The following is a 20,502-nucleotide window of genomic DNA, read 5'->3' on the forward strand; positions in this document are numbered from 1 at the left end:
GAAAAATTGCTATTAGCAGCACCCTATTAGCAACTGACATTATATATGTTAGCTACTAAAACACTATTTGTAACTAGCTAAAATAATGTTAGTTACAAATACTATGTCATTAGCAACTGGCGTAGTAATGAGCGCTGCTAATACTTGAAGTGTAAAGGTAAAAATTTATATTAGCAACTGGCCTATTTGATGCCAGTTGCAATTACTATAACATTCGCAGCTGGCAAAACAATGCCCGCTACTAATAATAATTATTTTAAAATTAAATTATTTACCCGCAACTGACCTTTTATATGTCTGCTACAAATACCAGGTCAATCAAAATTTGACCAAATTATTTGTAACTGAGCTTTGAAAGGCCAGGTGCTAAAACAAGAGAATGAATATAATTTGGATCCACCCGCCTTCTCTCTCATCTAAAAAATCAGAAATCCCGTTAAACTTCACTCAGCCCTCTTCCATGGTCGCTGAACTTACTCAGCCGTTTCATCCATTTTTGCTCAAGAATCAAAGAACGAAACCCTAATTTTTTTTTTTACACTTCAAGTAGGATCGAACCCTAATTTCATGCTGCAATAGATTGTAGTCGTCCTCTGAATCCTCTTTTCTCTATTGAAGCCGACCAAGCCGTACTCTGAATTCTCCATTGAAGCGCCTTTTGATCTCATAGATGGTGGTGGTAGGCGTGTCAGCCTAGTCGTCAGATTGAACCTTCAATTCGACATACTCAATTCAAAGGGTATTTTTTTAATTTATTTTTTCTGGAATTTGGTTGTTTGGAGTTCCTTCAATTCGACAATTTAGGACTTTTTTCGCAGATTCAATTTTTTTTTTAATTTATTATTCGGATATATTTTTTTCATTGATATGGTTTTGAAATTCAAATTTGTTGATAGTTGAAGTTGATTTGATGATATTCTCCTTGATTTAGTGTTGTTGATGGTAAATTAGTTTTGGATGTGAAATATTTGGTTCAGTTGTCTTTGATTGATTGTGATTTGAGTTGCTGGATCTACTGAACTATATTGATATTATGTAATTTTAGGCTCAATTTATGATTTATGACGATTATTGTGGAGTATTTTGAACTTTGACTGATAACGATCTTACATTCAGTATTTTAAAGATGCTAAAATGCTCGATTTTTGTTGAGAAGAGTAATTCCATGATTTGCTTCAGGCTACCCAGAACCTGCACAGGCTGATTTTTAATAGGTTAAAGGAGTATTTAAGATGGGGAATTAATTTGTAGTGTGTTTATAAGGTATGGTATATATATGACATATCTTAAGTAGTAATGTCATATTCCTTAATTTCAAAATTAAACTTTCATATTTTAGATGATTTACTCATCCAACCATTTCTTGTATTCCATATATGCCGTTTATGTGAGTAACTATGTTCGTGGCGCTGTGTGTGTATGGGTAGGGTGAGGGTTGAGTTTTGGTGTAACTTGGGTATATACATTATTATTTAACAACGGTTTTACTTTAGTTTGCCATTTGAGGAAGTGTTTCTTTTTTTTTTGGTTTTTTTTTTGTTCTTTAAGTATTGAAATATCCATTCAAATTATGGGTTGAGGCTGATCCATCGATGTTGTTTATGTTTATTGATTGTATATTTGAATATCCTACAGCTGAGCATTTTTATAGTTGTTTATTAACTATAAAGTTCTTGTAGTTGTTTATAAGTTGTTTATTTATTGTATCTTTGAATATCCTAGTAATCCTACAACTGAGCATTTTCTGGGAAGGACGGATGTGCAATGCCTACATCAGTGGCAAAAAGTTCTTAATCCCGAACTGGTTAAATGACCTTGGACAAAGGAGGTGAATTAAACAATTTAAACTCTGTCACTAGAAGCTGCTTCTAGAGATTCGATATTGTGCTGGTTGATATTGTTGATGCCTATAAATATTGTGTTTGATTGGCTTATCTAAAATCTTTTAGGAGGATGATTGTATCATTGAGATGGTTCAGAAGCATGGTTGCAGGAGCTGGTCTGTCATTGCAAAGAGGTGGCCTGGTCGGATAGGCAAGCAATGTCAGGAGAGGTAACAATTGCTCTAGTGCATTATATCCTTGATCCCGACTTGCAAAAATGTATAAATATTCCTTGAAATGGTATGGTGAAATTTTATTTTCTTCAATCATTATCTTCTGACAAATTGTTGCGTGTAATGATTTTTCTCTGTTCTATTTTTATCAGTTACATAGCTATGGATGTTAACTAAATGTTTACATGGGAAAGTGCTTAAGCGTGTTTATTTGTGTGTCTGGGATAAAAGGTTTGGATGATCAAAAGAAAGATCAACAAGCATTGTTTAATTACTCCCACTACTAATGCTAAATGTTGACCGTAGAAGATAGGCAAAGATTCTAGAATATACTTACTTAATATGATGAATATCGAAAAGGGAAATCTTTGATTTTTCTAATGTGATCTCCTCTTTATATTTTTCCCCTTTGTTTTTGCATTTGCTTATGCCCCTAAAAAAAAGTTTGTTATGTTGTTACAATTAATAAAATAAAATAAGGTTGTATATATGGCTTTGCTTGCCCATCTACAAAAGGATGAATAGCCTTCATATCAACTAACTTCATAGTCAGGGGTTGATCAAAGCAATAGGGTGAAATAGGGAGCTACCAAAACTTTTGAAGCTTTTTTTAATTAACTTTTTGAGGCAAAAAGGATGAATGAAATAAGCATATCGTAAACCTCCTATACTCATTTTACTTTATTATTTTAATTTGCTATATTATCTAAAAAAAAAATGTGCTAACTATTTTAATTTTTCTGCTTTTTCATATGTAGGTATCTATTTGACGAGTATATCTCGTTATTTCAGCTATCTAATATCACCTTTCTATGCCCCGGGAGAATTTCTGTTGCTGAAAAAAAGGATAAAAGGATTTTCACGAGGTCAGTCAATTTACCCCTTTTAATGAATATATGTTTAAAAGGACAGTTGGGTGCAAACAATCTCATATGTTTTTATCTTTGTTGTGCTGCTATGCTTCTTGATTGTTACTTGCTTTACTTTGTTGATTGTCTCTGCATCTTAGTGGATTGTGGCTGTTTCTTGAAGTGCTTAAACCTTTTTCTCATACTCGTTCCCCCACCCCCCCCCCCTAATGTAGACTCAATAACAGCCTACTTCCTCCCTTCCCCCTATTGTTCAGTATCTTAAGGTAGTGTTACTGAATGTGGTTGTTTCTCCAATTTCTCTAGCTTTCCCTCATCATTCTCATGACTGTCAACTACCCTTTCTAGTGATTCTGCATTGCTTAATTGTCAGAACACACTGCTGCTAGCATCTGAACTTTTACCAGAGTTGGACTGCTCTAAGTTTGAATTCTAACTCTGGTTAGTTCTATCCAAGCAGTCTGAATTTATACGGTCAGTCAGAATTCTAATTCTGTTTAGTTTGATACCGAGCAGCCTGAATTTATATGGTCAGTCTGAATTCTAACTCTGGTAAAAGTTCTATGCTAGCAGTCTGAACTTTTATCAGAGTTAGACTACTCATATGACAATTACATAAGTGCTAGCAGTCCATATAAATACTAACAAAGATAGCACAGTAGCATTAACCATTGTGTTCTTGGGATTGAGATGGCAGTTGGCCATAAAGATCACTTGACTGTTTTGGAGTTCATCAAGGACCTGTTTGATGCCCAAATGGAAGCTCTGAATGCGATTCAAGCCCCTGCTGCTATGATTCTTGATGTTGTGCTTGTTTTGCCCATCTTTTGTCTTCCATTCTATTTCAATCTCTTGTAATATATTAAGTATCTTCGGCTTCTGTTTTAATTATGACTGCACTAGCTAGGTAGTATGTTATTCCCATGGAACTATTTTAAGTATCTTAGTCCTAGCATCTCTTTTTGCTCAAACTTTATTGATGCTACTATAATGTTTGCCTTGTTTTGAGGGCTTTATTATAATATATCTCCTTTGTTTTGTTTAAAAAAAAAAGTTGTCCATAAGCTCAATGAAATTGTAGTATGTATATTGTATTACGTATTTACTTTGACTAACATTTTGCCTAATTTCTAATTTTTTATTAAGGTATACATGGGAAGAGATGCATCATACAATGATGGTGAGCTCAATGAAATTTGGGAGCAATGGTCCAGGTTCTTTAGAAATAAATATATATTGAAAGATTAATCTTAGTTTTATTTAGATTTTTAAGATGGAAATGTGTACTCAACTTTTAATATTTATTTGAGATTTTTTTTTTTGGTGATTGTGAAGATAACTGGTTATTAAGACGATGTTGGATTAGTTCAAATTACAAAGGAAACAATGTCAAATTTTGACAGGTTTGATGTATGATTACAAGGACGACGTATTGTAATTTGACAGGTTGATGATTGATTATTATCCCCAAATTGATTGGGGGAATTAGTTCAAATTACAAAGGAAATTACAAAGGAAACTCTGTCAATTTTTTTTTGTAAAAATTACTGTTTCTTGATTATTAGTTTTGTGATGGCAAATGGTTATTATATCTATGGTGGTTCACGTGAGGTTTTACTATTTTTTTTGCAATAAAAAAAAATATAATTATATTTATATATTTGCAACTTGCCTAAGTAAAATGCCAAATGCAAATAAGCAATATTAGCAACGGGCCTAAACTAGGCCAGTTACGAATGACACGTAAATTTATATAAAAAATATTATTCGCAACTGGCATAGTTAAATGCCAGCTGCAAATAATCATTATTAGCAACGGGCCTAAAACTAGGCCAGTTACGAATAACTGGCCTAGTTTAACGCCAGCTGCAAATAATCAGTATTATTAGCGGGCAAAACCATGACCAGTTGTAAATAATTCGTTTTTATAACATAAAAAAGAAGTATTTGCAACGGGCTACTAACTATGCCAATTGCAAATAATGACTATTAGCAGTGAACATGTGCCAGTTGCAAATATTATTCTCATTTGTAGCCCCTGCAACAGCAGCCCCACAAGCCAGTTGCTAAAAGCCACTTTTTGGCAGTTACTAATAGCATATTTTCCACTAGTGTCCCACATCCAAACTAGTCTTACCTTGGGGGCTCAGGCCTCTATAGAAAATTTGAAACACTTGGTAGGTGGGAATACCATGGTGAGGACACTCCCTTTGATACTCCTTGTACCTTTCACATGCCTCATACAAGGTTTCACTAGCTCTTTGCCTAAAGCCATGGATCAATGCTTTTGCCTCGACTGTTTTCTTTGGAGAGTAGAACCTTCCTAGAAAAACCGTGGTCACTTCATCCCAAGTTCTTAAAGAATTGGGTCTTACCTCCTTCTCAAGCCACTTAAGAGCTCTTCCTATTAGGAAGAAAGGAAAAAGCTTTAATCTCACAAACTCTTAAGAGACATCGTTCACCTTGATCGTATTGCAATATTTCTCAAACTCGTTCAAGTGTGCAAGGGGGCTCTCGTGCTTTGCTCCACTAAATTGCCTCCTTTCTATCAAATTTATCATCGCGGGCTGAATCTCAAAATCAGTGGCTGGGGTTGTTGGAGGAACAATCCCACTTGAAGCTCTATAAGCTCCTGGAGTTCCCAACTCCTTCAAAGGTCTTTGTGGTGGTGGTGGTGGTTCACCCATTTGTTCTTGTTGTTCCTCGAAATTGAACTCCTTAGTTGAGAAAGTAGTGAAGGGCCTAGAGCCGGCTCTCCTTCTTCTATAAGTTCGTTCAATCTCTGGATCCTAACAATTGCAATTAGTAACAAGGCTTCAAGTGTATCCAAAAAGAAACAAACTCTTTTTGTATTTTTTTCCTTTTATGGTGAACTAGACTCAACCAATCACTTAGCAATTAACAACACCGCTCCCCGGCAACGACACCATTTTGATGGCTGCTAGAACAGTGGCACATTCCACACTCATTCAAACACATTTATTAACAAACATCTCACAAACCAAGCACAATGATAAGTAAGAGTTCGGTCCACAAGGAACGGGATATAATTGCTAATGATCTTAACACGCAAGCTAGTTCGAAGACTTTGGTTGTTCGGGGGTTCGTCGATTAGACAAACAAGCTATGGTTTCTCAATCAAGTAATTACAAGCACTAGGGAATGGGATCCCCTCAACCGTGGTAACCAAGCAAATTTGGAGCAAATAGAGACAAAAGATAGCAAAGACTACATGTAAGACCAACTTCATGCAATTAAGAATACAACTCACACTCCTAAACTTAGATCCCACATTAGCTTAGCAATAGGAGATAATTAATGGAATTGCAATAAGTAATGATAAACTTAATCCACATTCCCATGTCAAACCAAGAATAGCATGCCATCAAGCCCAAAAATCAAGGGTAGCTACTCCTATCAAAGTGAATTAACAAGCAATCTCATGTAATCAATTTAATCACAAAACAATCATCAATACTTCTCCCAAACTCACTTAGTTAACCATTAGGTTGAGTTTCACCCAACCCCCAGCAAAGAGGACTACCCACAACTCATGGTGAGTAACATACAAAGTGACAAATTAGGGTTCTAAGTAGTTCAACAATTGGGGAAAAGTGATTTACTAGAGATAAAACTAACATGCAACAATAATTTAACAAGATCAAAAGAGATTCAAGAACTTGAATTGCAATATCAAAATAAAAATCAGAAAATTAACTAGAGAAAAGTGATGAAATTACTAAGCTGAAGCTTCAATGTTGAATACAATTGCTGAAAATTAGAGAATAAACCTTGAATTTACTTCCAAAATGATTAGATCGATTTGAGAATTTCTACACTAAATTACCAACTAAATTAATGAACTAAGTTGCTAACTAAGTGAAAGTTGCTAAAAACTATTCTAAGACTGATGTCCTTAAAATGAACCAAAGGGGTAGTATTTATACTCCCCGAATTCATAGGTAAATCCCTCAAAAAGTGTTGCGCAGAACACATAGGAGCGCTCGCTCCTCTTATCTTCAATAAGGCAGATTGAAGATAATAGAGGACAAGCGCTCGCTCCTAGGGATGAAGTGCGCCCGTTCCTCCTGTTTCAGAAAGGAGAAAGATTCGAACTATTAGGGGAGGACTCCTGCGCGCTCGCTCCTGGTGTTGACAACTGATACAGTTTGTTGTGAAAGGTGTAGGAGCACCCACTCATATTGAGGTGCACGCCCGCTCCTGAATATGCTAAAGGGAGGCAGGAACTCTGCTAAATCGCAAAATTCCTCACAAAAAATTTAATAAACCAAAAATCTTCATCAAGGAATTCGTATTGAACAATTGCATCCGCATAAAAAATATTTAGCAGAGTTTATTATAAGAAAAGGTGAAAAGTACAAGGGGGTATAGAAGTAATTTCCTTGAAATAAAAATAGAAAGATTAGAAATAAACACAACATTTTAGAATACTACCCAAGATAGAATACGGGCACGAAAATTTTGGGACAGAGAAGGTAATACATTATTTAGAAGTTGTAAAAGTAGTTTTTGAAGAGTATCATATCAGGGGTAAAAAGCTTAATGGCCACTAAAAAGCTACCATCCCCATTTGGACTTGATGTAATGTATGTTATTCCTTCATATTTGATTCCATTAATTTCCACAAACTTTGGTCCATCCAACCCAAAATCAGCTTCAAAACAAGGCAATCTTGCCCAAGAGTTAATTGTGAGGTTTGGGGAAGTAAAAGTATGAGGCCCAAGAGTAATAGCCGCTATATCTGGATGTGATTCGACATAATCAATGGACGATCTTAAGTACTCTATATCGTCCAATTTTTTCACTGCCTCTCGAACCTTAGTTGCGGCAAACCATAATGGTTTTGTGGTTACATCCCTTACTTTTTCTACACAAACTGCGTGTAAGAGGATATTGCCGCAATAATTTTGTGGCAGTGTTCTATCCTTCAATCTTGATCGTCCATCTATGGGTATGTAAGGTTTGACGTCGTCATCATCTGCTAATCCACGCGCCTTGCATACACTGCGCCACACATGCCCGGCTTGTACCTCAAATGTACTTAGCCTGGTACCTTCGGGTGATGTTGCTTGTAGTTTTAAAGTACTCATTTGTTGTTTTGTGATTTGGAAGACGCACTCTTCTGTCTCCATCTCACCTGATATAATATATTGTATCAAAACACATCTAAGATTTGAATGTCAGAATATATATCATAATAATAGGGTCAAACTTATTATATGAATAATCGCAGAATGAAAAGTACACGAATAGTGAAAAAAGTAAAGCGATCGTTTGAAATATAACTATCATATTATTTTAATGATAAACAATATGAGCAATGTATTTTTTCACACTATAAATTAGACACAATTAATTAGTATTCTAATATCTACCATACAAATATAATTTTTGAAGATTTTAATCCAACATAAAATACATATTGTTCAAAAAACCATAAATTAAAAAAACGTTGATAATTATATTTTATAACAAAAATGAAGTAATATAATTAATTACTTGCAGAAAAATATGTCAATCATGATCTACATAATTATTAAAACATTACGATAGTCATATTTCAAACGACCACTAAACAATTTTCAAAATAAAATGGTATAATAGCGTCCATACCTAACAAGTCCTTGGGAGCTAAAGTTTGCTCATGCTCCAAGCGCTGAAACTTAACTTGTGGCGGGTCGCGAGGAGCAAGATAGCTAGCCCTATCATGGATAGGGTGAACAATGAGGTCAAGCCCCTTAGCTAGTCTTGCCCATGAATTGATAAAATGTAAATGCGAATATCCATCTCCTACGTGATGATATTGTGCAAAGCCTAGGCATACACTCCCACATTTAAAGCGGGTGAGTTGCACTAGTAGAAGAGGGAACGACGAAAGCCCCTCGGAGTAGTCACACGTTGGGAACACCATTTTCCTAAGTTGACAATCTGGCTTCAAATAGTCCCCTTAATCGACAAGAGCTTGTGTTGATTCCACCTCGATAAACAAGGCTCCTTTTGCATTGCAATCGATCTCATATCGACCATTTTCGTGGTTGAATATTAATCTGCCTGCCATTGGATAGAATGGCACTAGGGCTCTACTAAGAGACTCCTTGAGAATGTTTGTGTCAAAAAAATTGGATGAAGGTAAATGCGTAGGAGAAGAAAGGCTATTATAATCATAGAGGAAGAGAACATTAGTATGTGAGTAAGGTGTGCATATTATCATGTCTAGCTTTGATAGCCAAAGACGGGTACTAGGGGTCGCCTCGGCCGGGGTTATCATGGTGGATTCCTTCACTTTGATGCTCATCTTGCTAGGATTTGGATCGTTATTAGTTTCTAGCTTGGATAAACAAAAGGAAAAATGTACTTCAAATGAGTTGGTAGGAATGTAGGATGATGTTCTAATGCTTCAAAGATGGACTTTTTCGGAGTTACATATTCACACGGAGAAAAAAAAAAAAAAAACCACTCACTTTAATATTAATAATACTTCTCTCTCCTAAACTCTCTCTCTTCTCCCTCTTCTCTCTCCTAAACTCTAGCCTTCATTGTTAATTTTGAAGGAGTTTTCATCGGATTTCACCAGTGGAAAGCCCAATCTTTATTTCTTTTTCATTTTTTTTTATTTTTTTTTATTTTTTTTGTGTATTTTAGGTTATAATAATGTCTTTCTCGAAAGAAAGGGTTTATCTCATTCAAACAAGGTTTTTTCGACCTCTTTCGAAATACAAGGTTTTATTTATGCTTAATAGGGTCTCTAGTTATGCGGGGCTACGATTGATTATGGCTCGGATTCGGGTTACGAAATCAGCACAAGAATTTCTTTCTCCCAAATTCATGAAGCGGTGACGGATCCACTCAAAAGGTTATATAAGGCAACGAATCAAGTATCTGCCGAAGTGCGTGTTATATCTATGTGTTTGGATTCTTAGCCCTTCTTCGATAAATTCTTGTTTGATTTTGTTAAATCTGTTTTCATTATTGTTAATTGTCAATTGTAGAGGTCGTATGACTTTATTTAATGAAACTTAATATCCTTTAGGACTTCTTTCAAAAAAAAATTAATAATAGCAATACTACGTAATAATAATAATAACAACAACAACAACAACAACAACAACAACAACAACAACAACAACAACAACAACAACAACAACAACAACAACAACAACAACAACAACAACAATAATAATAATAATAATGTTATACTGTACTATGACTTCTTACGACCTCTTAAGCCGAAATTTCTTAACACTTATTATTTGCATACAAATTAAGAAAATTGGATTGAAAGTGGTGAGTTGGTGGGTGTGTATAAGAAAAAGTTGAATAAAGTAAGAAAAAATGTAAATAATTGTGTATGATTTAAAAAAAAAAAAAAACAGATACAATAATTAAGGGCTCATTTGACATTGATTTTTGTTTCCACTATTTTGTTAATAGTTTTCAAAATTATTATTATTTTAATAAGTTTGACCAATCTAATATATATATATATATACACACACACACACACATTATTAGAGAGCCACCTAGGATTTTAATTTTATAAATATTATTAGAGTGTCATGTAGGATTAGTATTTTTAGAGCGTTACGTGTAGGATTATGCCACGTATGATTATTATTTTAAAGCACCACGTAAGATTAAAATTAAATTTTAAATTTATTATGAATTGAAAGTTTTATCTAAGAGAAAAGAAACAATTTATTTTATTTTGTATATAAAAAAAATACTATTAAACTTAAAAAATGAAATTCACATTTAATTGATATTTAAAAAAAAATTGGATTTCATAAAAAAAATAATGAAAATATGACAAGTGATTATTAAAAAATATTTTATATGAAATACTAATAAAAAAAATGATATCAAGTTCAATAAAGAAAATATCAGTTTTCTCAAAAAAAAAAAAAGTATCAGTTTTTGATTAGATATAAAAAATAAGAAAAAAAATCATTTAAATTAAAAATATATTCTTTTTCCAGCAAAGAAAAAATTGTTCATTATTTATCAATTATTTATCTAAAACATTAAGTTATGTATCACCAATTTAAATCCAGTATTTTTTAAATCTTATATAAACTCATCTAATGTCCCACGCAATGAACAATGATCATAATTAAGAAGTCAATTCAGTCATAAGTGTTAATTTTGCAAGAGGGCGGGTTTTATTATGCAATTTATCAACTGGCACGATCAACGATTGATTTACATAAAATGATGGAAGCCTGCAAGATTATATTTTCACCGTTTTATTTATTTATTTATTATTATTATTATTATTATTATTATTATTATTATTATTATTATTATTATTATTTTGTTTTTTCTTTGGTACAAACGAGGGGCAAGGCTCATTGATCTATTATTGTTGGTTCTGTATAATTTGTATATGTCCTGGTTATCATAATGATGACAGACATAGGCTAATGCTATGTCATATTTACTCTATTATTGTTGGGAAAAGTCAATTTCTGGATTGTATCAATGGAAATAATTTTAATGAGTATTTGATAAGTAAAAATAATTTGAACTAATTTAAACATAGGTAACTGTTATGCCATATTACTCTATTTTAAAAACTTATCACTAAATAGACCATATCTCCATTTTTTTTTCTTTTTTTCTTTTGAGGAACCTTAAATAACTTTTCATAATCCATGTTGTCAAATAATTGGAATTACTTATTTATTAAGATAATGTTATTAGGTTCTCGAAAATACTTTTTAAGAAAAATATAACAGCACATCAATTGATTCAAAACATGAGATAAGATCAAACCAATAAATTGAAAAGATACACCACGTTAGACCCTCATACACCACCTCCCCTCCCCCGAAAATATCTCCCCCTCCCCGGAAAACCTTCCCCTAATCCCTTTCACCTTTCCTTCTCCTCTGAACCAGCCATTGCCGTCAATTCCAAGCTCCAAACCCCAGAAAACCCCAATCATCAATACCCTAATTTTTCTTCTATTCGAATTTTGCTCAATCCTAACAGGCCGGGGAAATGATGGCCGACGAGGGGTCGGGGAAGGTTTTTGAGGGATGAGGGAGGTGTGACAACCCCCGGCAAGGGGTGAGGGAGGTGCAAACAAGGGCAGTGAGTTTTGACGAGGGGTTGGGGAAGATTTTCGAGTGAGGTGCGAGCTTATCGGAGGTCGGCGAGTGGCGGAGAAGGGACGGCGATGGCCGGGGGAAAAGCGGTGAGGTGGCTGGGTGGTGGTTATGCGGTGGGGGTAGGGTAGAAGGGTGTTGGCTGGTGTAGGCATGGTGGTGTAATGCTGGCTAAGGAAAGGGAATGGAAAAGGCTTGGGGGTGGGGAATTAACTTAGAGGGATTTGGGGGAATGAAGGGGGTAAAGGGGAATGAAAAAGTGGCCTAACAAACAACAATAAAGGGAATGATTCCCGTTGATTCCCATTCTCTTTGTTGAATACCCCCAACCAAACTGCCCCTGAAAGTAATGCATTTTTTGAATGGAATAGGGAGGGGTGATTTCATTAAATAGTAGAGTAAGAGACACTTGACACTTACAATAATCCCTTAAGAGATATAAATTCTCAATACAAGTATTAAATACCCTTAAACTAATGGCATCACTGAATAATTTTAGATATTTTTGCATCGTTCTTGACGGAGCTCCATTGATGTATAGTCGCAAAGGTAATGGTACTTAATTGGTTATAAAAATCGGCAAATTTGCAAGAATCTTTCAAATTTGCAACCCTATCTCATCAAACATGCAATTTCACAAATTTGCAAGACGGATCTTTTAAACTTGCAATCCTATCTCATCAGACATGCAATTTCACAAATTTGCAAGAAAAATCTTTCAAATGTGTATCCTTGCACACATGGAAAAACAAACAAATAAACAATACTAACCACCATGAGGGAATCGATTAAACCCTACATTCATGGAGGAACCGATTATTATTAGCAAAAGACATTAAATTGAAGAAGAATTTGTGGCTTACCATCGATAAAATCGATGGCAGCCAGTCCAGTCACTATGTTTAACTATGGACTGACTGAAAAGAATACATTTGACAAAAATGAAATCACAAATCATGCAATTAAAAAAAATAAAAAAAAATTGAAGTTGTTTGTACTTGTAGATCAATATCATTTGTTTTAAAAAAATAGAAATCGATATCATTTCTGTTAGAATGTGATAATATTCGACGAACATGCAACGCCAGCATGAAACTATAAATATTATGATTAAAAAAAATGACGAATTTCATATGGAAATTTTTTTGGAATAACTTAGTGGCATACCCTTTCAAAAAAACGAAAAGGCGAAAAAGAAAAAGAAAATAAAATAAAAGAGGAATTAATGAATTATACTAGTAATGAGGAACACTAATCCAATATTTAAATCTCCGCCGTTGACCAAATTTGTTATTTATTAGATGATGTATTACCAGATATGGGAGGTGAATGATACTCCATCCGTCAGATCCGAATACAACAATTTGAAGGCCATGTTCTAACAATTCTAATTACAAAAGTTGGGCTTCGAATAATTTTTAAAAGAACCATTATTAATAAGCAAATCGTTAAATACCACCAGCAAAATTTATCGAATTGTCAACATTTCCAGCAAAGGGACGACATTATTATGAAAATGCATTATTATTATGATTATTATTATTTGCAGCCTTGACCAACATTTAACACATAGCTTCAAGCCTCCAATGCAAGAATTCTTCGCCAAAGAACTTTAATTTGGGTGGCAGTGTTTCCAATAGCTTTTTTTTCCCACCTTTTGAAATGATTTAAAAAAATAAATAAATAAATAAATTGTAAATTGTAATTTTTTTTTGTTGGTATTAAATGATCTTGATACTGATATAAATTAGAAATAAATAATTTAGTTGTTGATATCAACCGAATGGACAACAGAATTGTAAATAAATTACCCCTTCAATCTTGCCTAACAAATAGTAGTATTAAGTGAATTAGGGTTTTATAGAGAGAGATAATTATTAAGAGAGAGATAACTACTAAGAGAGTTTAATTTGATTTAGAAATTTGAAAACTGAAGTCAAAAGATTAATTCTGAAGAAAACAAAAAAGGGTAATTCTCCGTTTCTCATTGTGAGAAACAAGTTTTGTTTCTCATGAGATATGTATCAAGATTTGGAGCTCCCACTCATGACGCACACACGGTCCCCACCAGTAAAAAACATCACATTATTTTCCAAAATGCCATTATGAGAAACAAAAGTGTTTTCCATAATGAGGAAATGGGGCTCCCTCAACAAAAAATAGGAAGAGTTTGGCTTTGGTTGAAATGGGTGGTCATGTAACTCATGTTATACCGGGACGATAATTAGGTGGAGTTTTTTATTTTTTATTTTATTTTAATTAAACCTGCAATTTTTCTAAATGTTCGGGGTAGATTCGAAAAGACCATGTTAAAGTCGAGTTTGCCATCCGTTTCTTTTTTGTTGACCTCATAGCGTTTTGATGATGACAAGAAAACTTTTATCTAATGCTCATTTAAGTAAATGTCTAAACACATTGTCAGAGATATGAATTATCGGATATATTTTCCGTAGACACTAGCGGAGCCAATTAAGTGACATGGAGGGACAACTGTCCCTCCAATTTAAAAAAAAAATTGTATTATTTGGTAAGAATGACAAGAACACTGCAAAACTAACCCCCAAGTAAGTTGAGTAAAATGTCTGGTTTTTTAATTGAGTTTCTTATATGATTGTTGATGTTGTTGATGCCGCCATTGAAGAAGTTGGGGGAAGAGAGATAAAGAAACAGAAAGAGAGTGAGGAGGAGAGAGAAAGTGAGAGTTTATCTGTTTTTGTGGGATTGGAAAATGTAATGGATTAGTTTTTTATTTGGGGAGTTGAGTTTCTCGGCTTTTTTATGGATGGTGGTCTACTTTTTTAATTCTTTTATCTTAGGAAAAATTATCAAAGGGAGCTTCATTAAGAAATTATACTCTATATTAGACGCGTGACAAAACTACTTACCAAACTGAGCTTGAGGGTAAAACGTCATCCAGGGTAGCGTTTTACCCTTTGGCAATTTTTTTTTCAAAACATTTCAGTTAGGGGTAAAGCGCTATCGTGGATGGCGTTTTACCCCTGACTGAAGAACAATGAAATAAACTGAAGTGAAGTAGCAGTTTGTACCCAATGCAAAAACTCCAGCGTGGTTGGCGTTTTACCCATATGCAAAAACTCCAGCGTGGTTAGTGTTTTATGAAGAAGACAAAGACGCCCTCCACATTGGCGTTTTACCCTTCGATTTTTTTTTTTATATTTCAGTTAGGGGTAAAACGCCATCCAGGGTAGCGTTTTACCCCTAACTGAAATGTTTTTTTAAAAAATTTGGCAGGGGTAAAGCGCTACCATGGATGGCGTTTTACCCTTAGACTTAGTTTGGTAAATAGTTTTGCCACGCGTCTAATATGGAACATTGTTTGATAATTAAGCTAGATTGGTAATTTTTCCTTTATCTTATTGAGTAAATTAGAAAAGAAAATCTTTATTTTTGCCATATTCTTTGGTCAGCTTTCAACAAGTCTAGTTTATTGGTTTAGCTTGCTTTCTGTTGGCTTTAAATATGACATACTCGTATTGACATAAACGTAGTAACATGGGTGATCAACTTATAAATGATTATTTGGTTACTTTTATTAAGAAGGATGTCTTCTTACAAGTTTCCGATGAAAAAATTACTGGTCGCTTTCAAAATATGAAGACTCGAAGGATGCAAGTGTAATTTTAATTTAAAATTTATGTAGTTTTTTCATCATTTTGAATTGTATGACTAAGTATTTTTTGTATTTTGAAATTTTAAAATTAAGTAATGACCAATTTGTGTGTTTGAGTTTTTTTTTGTTTTGTTAAGATTTTTGTCAAATTATATTATATCCATAATCCGTCCCCCCAATTTGAAAATCCTGGGTCCGCCACCGTCCGTAGATATAATTAGGAGAATAATATATTTAGTATTATTTATGTTAAGATATTTAGTGAATATATTTATAGGATATATGGTTATGATATTGTATCTTTTAGGAAAATTATTTCCTATCTCATAAGCTTAGGTTTTGTATAAATACTCTACCTATTGATGAATAATAATCAAGACCTGTTAAAAAAAAAATCAAGTCATTCTATTAACTCTTTTCTCCTAAATTTGTCATGGTATTAAGAGCAGATTGGTAGGTTAGAAAATTATACCCACCAGCGGGATCGATGAACATTTAATCAAAACTAAATGTTTTTTTTTTTTTTTTTTTTTTTTTTTATAAAAAAAAAGACTTGATATTGTTTTGTATTGATCACTTGATGATCATGCGTGGCTTTTGTTCTATTAAGACTAAGTTGCCTACGTGGAGCATAGGTGAATATGCTTGGCAATCATAGGTAGTTGGATTTGATATATGACGATAGGGACAAAAAGTAGAGATCCGCCAACAAGTTTTTAAGGAACTTGTAAATCATTCATGGATCATTAAAGACAACCACGAAAAGGGACAAACCGAAAGGCAACAAGGATTTGATCCATGAAGGTTACACTCCATTCATAATCCACACATATATTTTCCGATATCACATATCTCTAACACACTTGAACTGACTTAGGAAGAGTAAAAAAGGAGCTCAAAACATAAGTGGACTTTGTTAGGATTAGTGTGGAGATGCATCAATGCATGGAGGCATAAGGTGTAATGCAAAGAAGCTCCTTTATCATATAGGTTCGACCAAACTTGTGATATGTTTGGTCGAACCATGTAATTGAGGCAGAACCTGCAGCTAGTTAAAAACTAGAGCAGGTTCGGTCGAACTAGGGAGGAGTCTGACCAAACCACACCAAGTTCGACTGAACTCTGGGTAGGTTCGGTCGAACCTCCTTTGCGCTGTTCTAGCCCCTGATTTCTTTCGATATAGGCTGCGATTTAATCTTGTCCATTGATTCTTCTTTGTACTCCTAGACTATATATACTATTACTAAGCCTTTTTATTAGATATACACAAACATTAAACACTAAGTGAGGGTGTGTTAGAGTTTGTGAGGAGCATTTGAATTCCATACAATTCATACTTGTAATTCTCAATTTCATTCATCATCAATACTACTCCATAGTGCAAGGGTGGGTTTTTTCTCCCGGTTCTCAAGTTTTCCACAGTAACATTATCTCCCTCTTACTTGCTTTAATTTAATTTCTTCATGGTTGTTTTTAGTTGTTGTGCTTGCTTGTTCTTCATTGTATTGGGTTGATTTCAATTAGTTTGAGCCCTTAGTCCTTACAATTGGTATCAGAGTCAGGTTGAATCTTTGGTGTTTTAGTGATTTAGGGTTTGTGTTAAACTTGAATTTGTGATTGAGTTACAAAGTTTGAGTCTTTAGGTGTTCAAAGTTTGAATCTTGGGTGTCAAGTTTCATTATTTGTTGTTGAAAACCTATTGTGAACTTTGTGTGTTTGATTTGCAATGGAGGAAGGTAAGTTGTAAATTGAGAAGTTTGATGGGAAGGACTTTGGGTTTTGGAAAATGCAAATAGAGGACTATTTGTATCAAAAGAACCTATAATTTCCCCTTACTAGTAAGCCATCGGGTATGAAGGAAGATGAGTGGAAAGTTTGGATAGACAACCTCTAGTAGTGATTAGATTGACATTGGCTAATAGTGTTGCTTACAATGTTAAAGATGTGACAACGACGGTTGGTGTGATTAAAGCGTTGTCCAATATGTATGAGAAGCGATCGGCTATGAACAAGGTGTTCTTGATGCGTTGTTTGTTTGAAATTGAGATGAATGATTGTGGTTCCGCCCCTAAATACATAAATGAATTTAATTCGATAATCTCTCAACTAGCTTCGGTTGAGATCAAGTTTAATGATGAGGTGAGGGCTTTGATTTTGTTGTCATCGTTGCCTAGAAGTTGGGATACCGTTGTAGCTGCCATTAGCAACTCTTCTAGAAAGTCGAAGTTGAAGTGTGATGATGTGAGGGAGTTAATCTTAAGTGAGAGCTTGAGAAGGAAGAACTCGGGTGAGTCATCAGGTGGTGCTTATTCTAGTGAAGGTAGGGGACGTGGAAGACAACAAAGAGGTGCTCAAATATGAATATTGAAGTCTAGAGGGAGAAGTAAGTCGAAGGGGAAGGTGAACATTGTGTGTTGGGATTGTGATGTGAAAAGGAATACAAAGAGGGAATGTTCTAATCCCAAGAAGGGTAGTTCAAACCACAAGAACCACAATGATGCTAGTTCATCGGTTAGCTTGGCATCAAGCGATGAAATTGGTGATGCATTGATCTTGAGCGCTGATAGTCCCATTGAGTCTTGGATCCTTGATTCGGGAGCTTCATTTCATTTTTCTCCATGTAAGGAGATTTTCAAAAACTTCAAGAGTGGTAAGTTTGGAAATGTGTACATTACGGATGATGAACCGTTGGATATTGTGGGGAAGGGAGATGTCATGATCAAGACTTCAAGTGGGAGCTCATGGAAGCTTGGTACATACCTAAGCTTAGGAAAAATTTGATTTTGGTGGGTCAACTCGACTCAAGCGGTTGTAGAACCATGTTTGGTGAGGGTACTTGGAAGGTGTCGAAGGGAGCTATGGTGGTGGCTCGGGGCACGAAGACCGGTACTTTGTACACTACCTTAGAGTGCACAAGCACGATTGCTACAACCGCAAATGATGAGACTAAGCTTTGGCATACTCGGCTTGGTCACATGAGTGAGAAAGGGATGAAAATGCTAGCTTCAAAGGGTAAGTTGTCGGAGTTGAAATCAATCGACATGAAATTTTGTGAGACATGTGTTTTTGGCAAGCAAAAGAAGGTGTCTTTCACAATAACCGAACGGTCCTTGAAGAAGGAGAAGCTAGAACTTGTGCACACAGATGTTTGGGGCCCATACCCCATCAAGTCTCTTGGTGGTTCTCACTACTTTGTTACTTTCATTGATGATTCAACCCGGAAATTATGAGTGTATTTCATGAAGCACAAGTCAGAAGTGTATGAGAAGTTCAAGACTTGGAAGGCGAAGGTTGAAAATGCTTCGGGCAAGAAGATTAAAGCAATCAAGCCCGGCAATGGAGGAGAGTATGAGTTGGAAGCTTAAAAGAACATTTGTAAGGAGCATGACATTGTTTTAGAGAGGACCGTTCCTGGTAAACCTCGCCAAAACGGGATAGCGGAGCGGATGAGTAGGACTTTACTTGTGAGGGCAAGGTGTATGAGGTTGTTTGCGGGCCTCCCAAAGTGCTTTTGGGCGGATGCCGTTAGTACCACGGCTTACTTCATAAATTGTGGACCTTCGGTGCCCATGGAATTCAAGATACCGGAGGAGGAGTGGAGTGGTAAGGAGGTGTCCTACACTCACTTGAAGATCTTTGGTTGTGTGGCCTATTTGCAATCTGAGAAAAGAGATAAGCCAGACCCAAAGGCTATCAAATGTTACTTCATCGGGTATGGATATGAGAAATATGGTTATAGATTGTGGGATCCTAAGAATCGAAAGATTGTTAGACATTGTGGTCTGACATCACTTTTGATTAGAGGTCCTTGTACAAGGATAACTTTTGTGGGAAATCCGTTGAGAAAGAATAAATTGGAGATGAGTGGGAATTTGTTGATCTAGATGGTAAAGTTAGAAGTGGAAAAGAGGTAGAACAGGTAGAAGTTGGAGTGCCAATTCAACAAGCATTTCCTCAACATGGTGTTCATGTTCCGGTGGATTCAGATTCTATTGATTCGGATGATGATGATCATTTGGAGACAGATGAACGAGTAGTTATGGGTGATCCCGTTGTGGTTCAAGGAGAGACTTCTACACCACCAACGGTGAGGAGATAATCAAGACCAATCAAGCCACCAAACCGATATTTTCCATCCTTGCATTATTTGTTGTTGACGGATTCTGGTGAGCCGGAATGTTATCAAGAGGCAATGGGCATGGGTGACTCGTTGAAGTGGGAGCAAGCAATGGAAGATGAGAAGTCTTCATTGGAGAAGAAAAACACTTGGGTGTTGGTTGAGTTGCCTAAGGGCAAGAGAGCACTTTTGTGCAAGTGGATATTTCAAAAGAAAGAAGAGTCGGATGGTACAATTAGGTACAAAGCAAGACTTGTGGTGAAAGGTTTTTCACAAAAGAAGGGCATTGATTATCATGAGATCTTTGCTCCGGTTGTGAAGTTGACCACTATAAGGATCTTGTTGGCTATAGTGGCTTCGGAAGACTTATTTCTTGAGCAAATGGATGTAAAAACCGCGTTTTTACATGGAGATTTGGAGGAGGAAATCTACATGAAGCAACTGGAAGGGTTTCAAGTTCCGGGTCAAGAGAACTTGGTGTGCAAGCTTAAATAGAGTCTATATGGGTTGAAACAAGCTCCGAGACAATGGTACAAGAAGTTTGACAATTTCTTGCTAGGAAATGGTTTTGTGAGAGCGGAAGGTGATCATTGTTGCTACTTTCAAAGGTATGACAATGGCTATATCTATTTACTTTTGTATGTTGATGATATGTTGATTGTAGGAACTAGTATGCAAATTGTCAATGATTTGAAAAAGAA

The 20,502-nt window shown here is 35.2% G+C and overlaps 2 protein-coding genes, 1 long non-coding RNA gene and 1 pseudogene across 3 annotated transcripts; 2 read left to right on the forward strand and 2 right to left on the reverse strand.

Moving 5' to 3' along the window:
- Positions 1-378: 378 nt before the first annotated feature.
- Positions 379-4,439, forward strand: LOC110691837. Its single transcript, XR_002505350.1, has 5 exons — positions 379-739; positions 1,723-1,828; positions 1,950-2,053; positions 2,815-2,922; positions 4,072-4,439. It is a non-coding gene; the product is annotated as an uncharacterized LOC110691837 (long non-coding RNA).
- A 2,699-nt stretch (positions 4,440-7,138) lies between these two features.
- LOC110692057 (anthranilate N-benzoyltransferase protein 2-like) lies at positions 7,139-8,102 on the reverse strand. The gene has a single exon (XM_021869046.1). It carries the CDS (start codon positions 8,076-8,078, stop codon positions 7,434-7,436), a length of 645 nt encoding a protein of 214 aa, XP_021724738.1. The 5' UTR covers positions 8,079-8,102; the 3' UTR covers positions 7,139-7,433.
- A 358-nt stretch (positions 8,103-8,460) lies between these two features.
- Positions 8,461-9,875, reverse strand: LOC110691711 (annotated as a pseudogene).
- Positions 9,876-18,503: 8,628 nt separating this feature from the next.
- LOC110691712 (uncharacterized mitochondrial protein AtMg00300-like) lies at positions 18,504-18,914 on the forward strand. Its single transcript, XM_021868646.1, has one exon. The coding sequence runs from the start codon at positions 18,504-18,506 to the stop codon at positions 18,912-18,914; it is 411 nt and encodes a 136-aa protein (XP_021724338.1).
- Positions 18,915-20,502: the final 1,588 nt, after the last annotated feature.

The sequence above is a fragment of the Chenopodium quinoa genome, unplaced genomic scaffold (assembly GCF_001683475.1).
Source record: "Chenopodium quinoa cultivar QQ74 unplaced genomic scaffold, ASM168347v1, whole genome shotgun sequence".
Taxonomy (NCBI): domain Eukaryota; kingdom Viridiplantae; phylum Streptophyta; class Magnoliopsida; order Caryophyllales; family Amaranthaceae; genus Chenopodium; species Chenopodium quinoa.

Bases quoted from the DNA above. Each gene is read 5' to 3' on its own strand.
- LOC110692057 (XM_021869046.1), bottom strand. From the start codon at position 8,078: ATGGAGACAGAAGAGTGCGTCTTCCAAATCACAAAACAACAAATGAGT.
- LOC110691712 (XM_021868646.1), top strand. From the start codon at position 18,504: ATGTTTGGTGAGGGTACTTGGAAGGTGTCGAAGGGAGCTATGGTGGTG.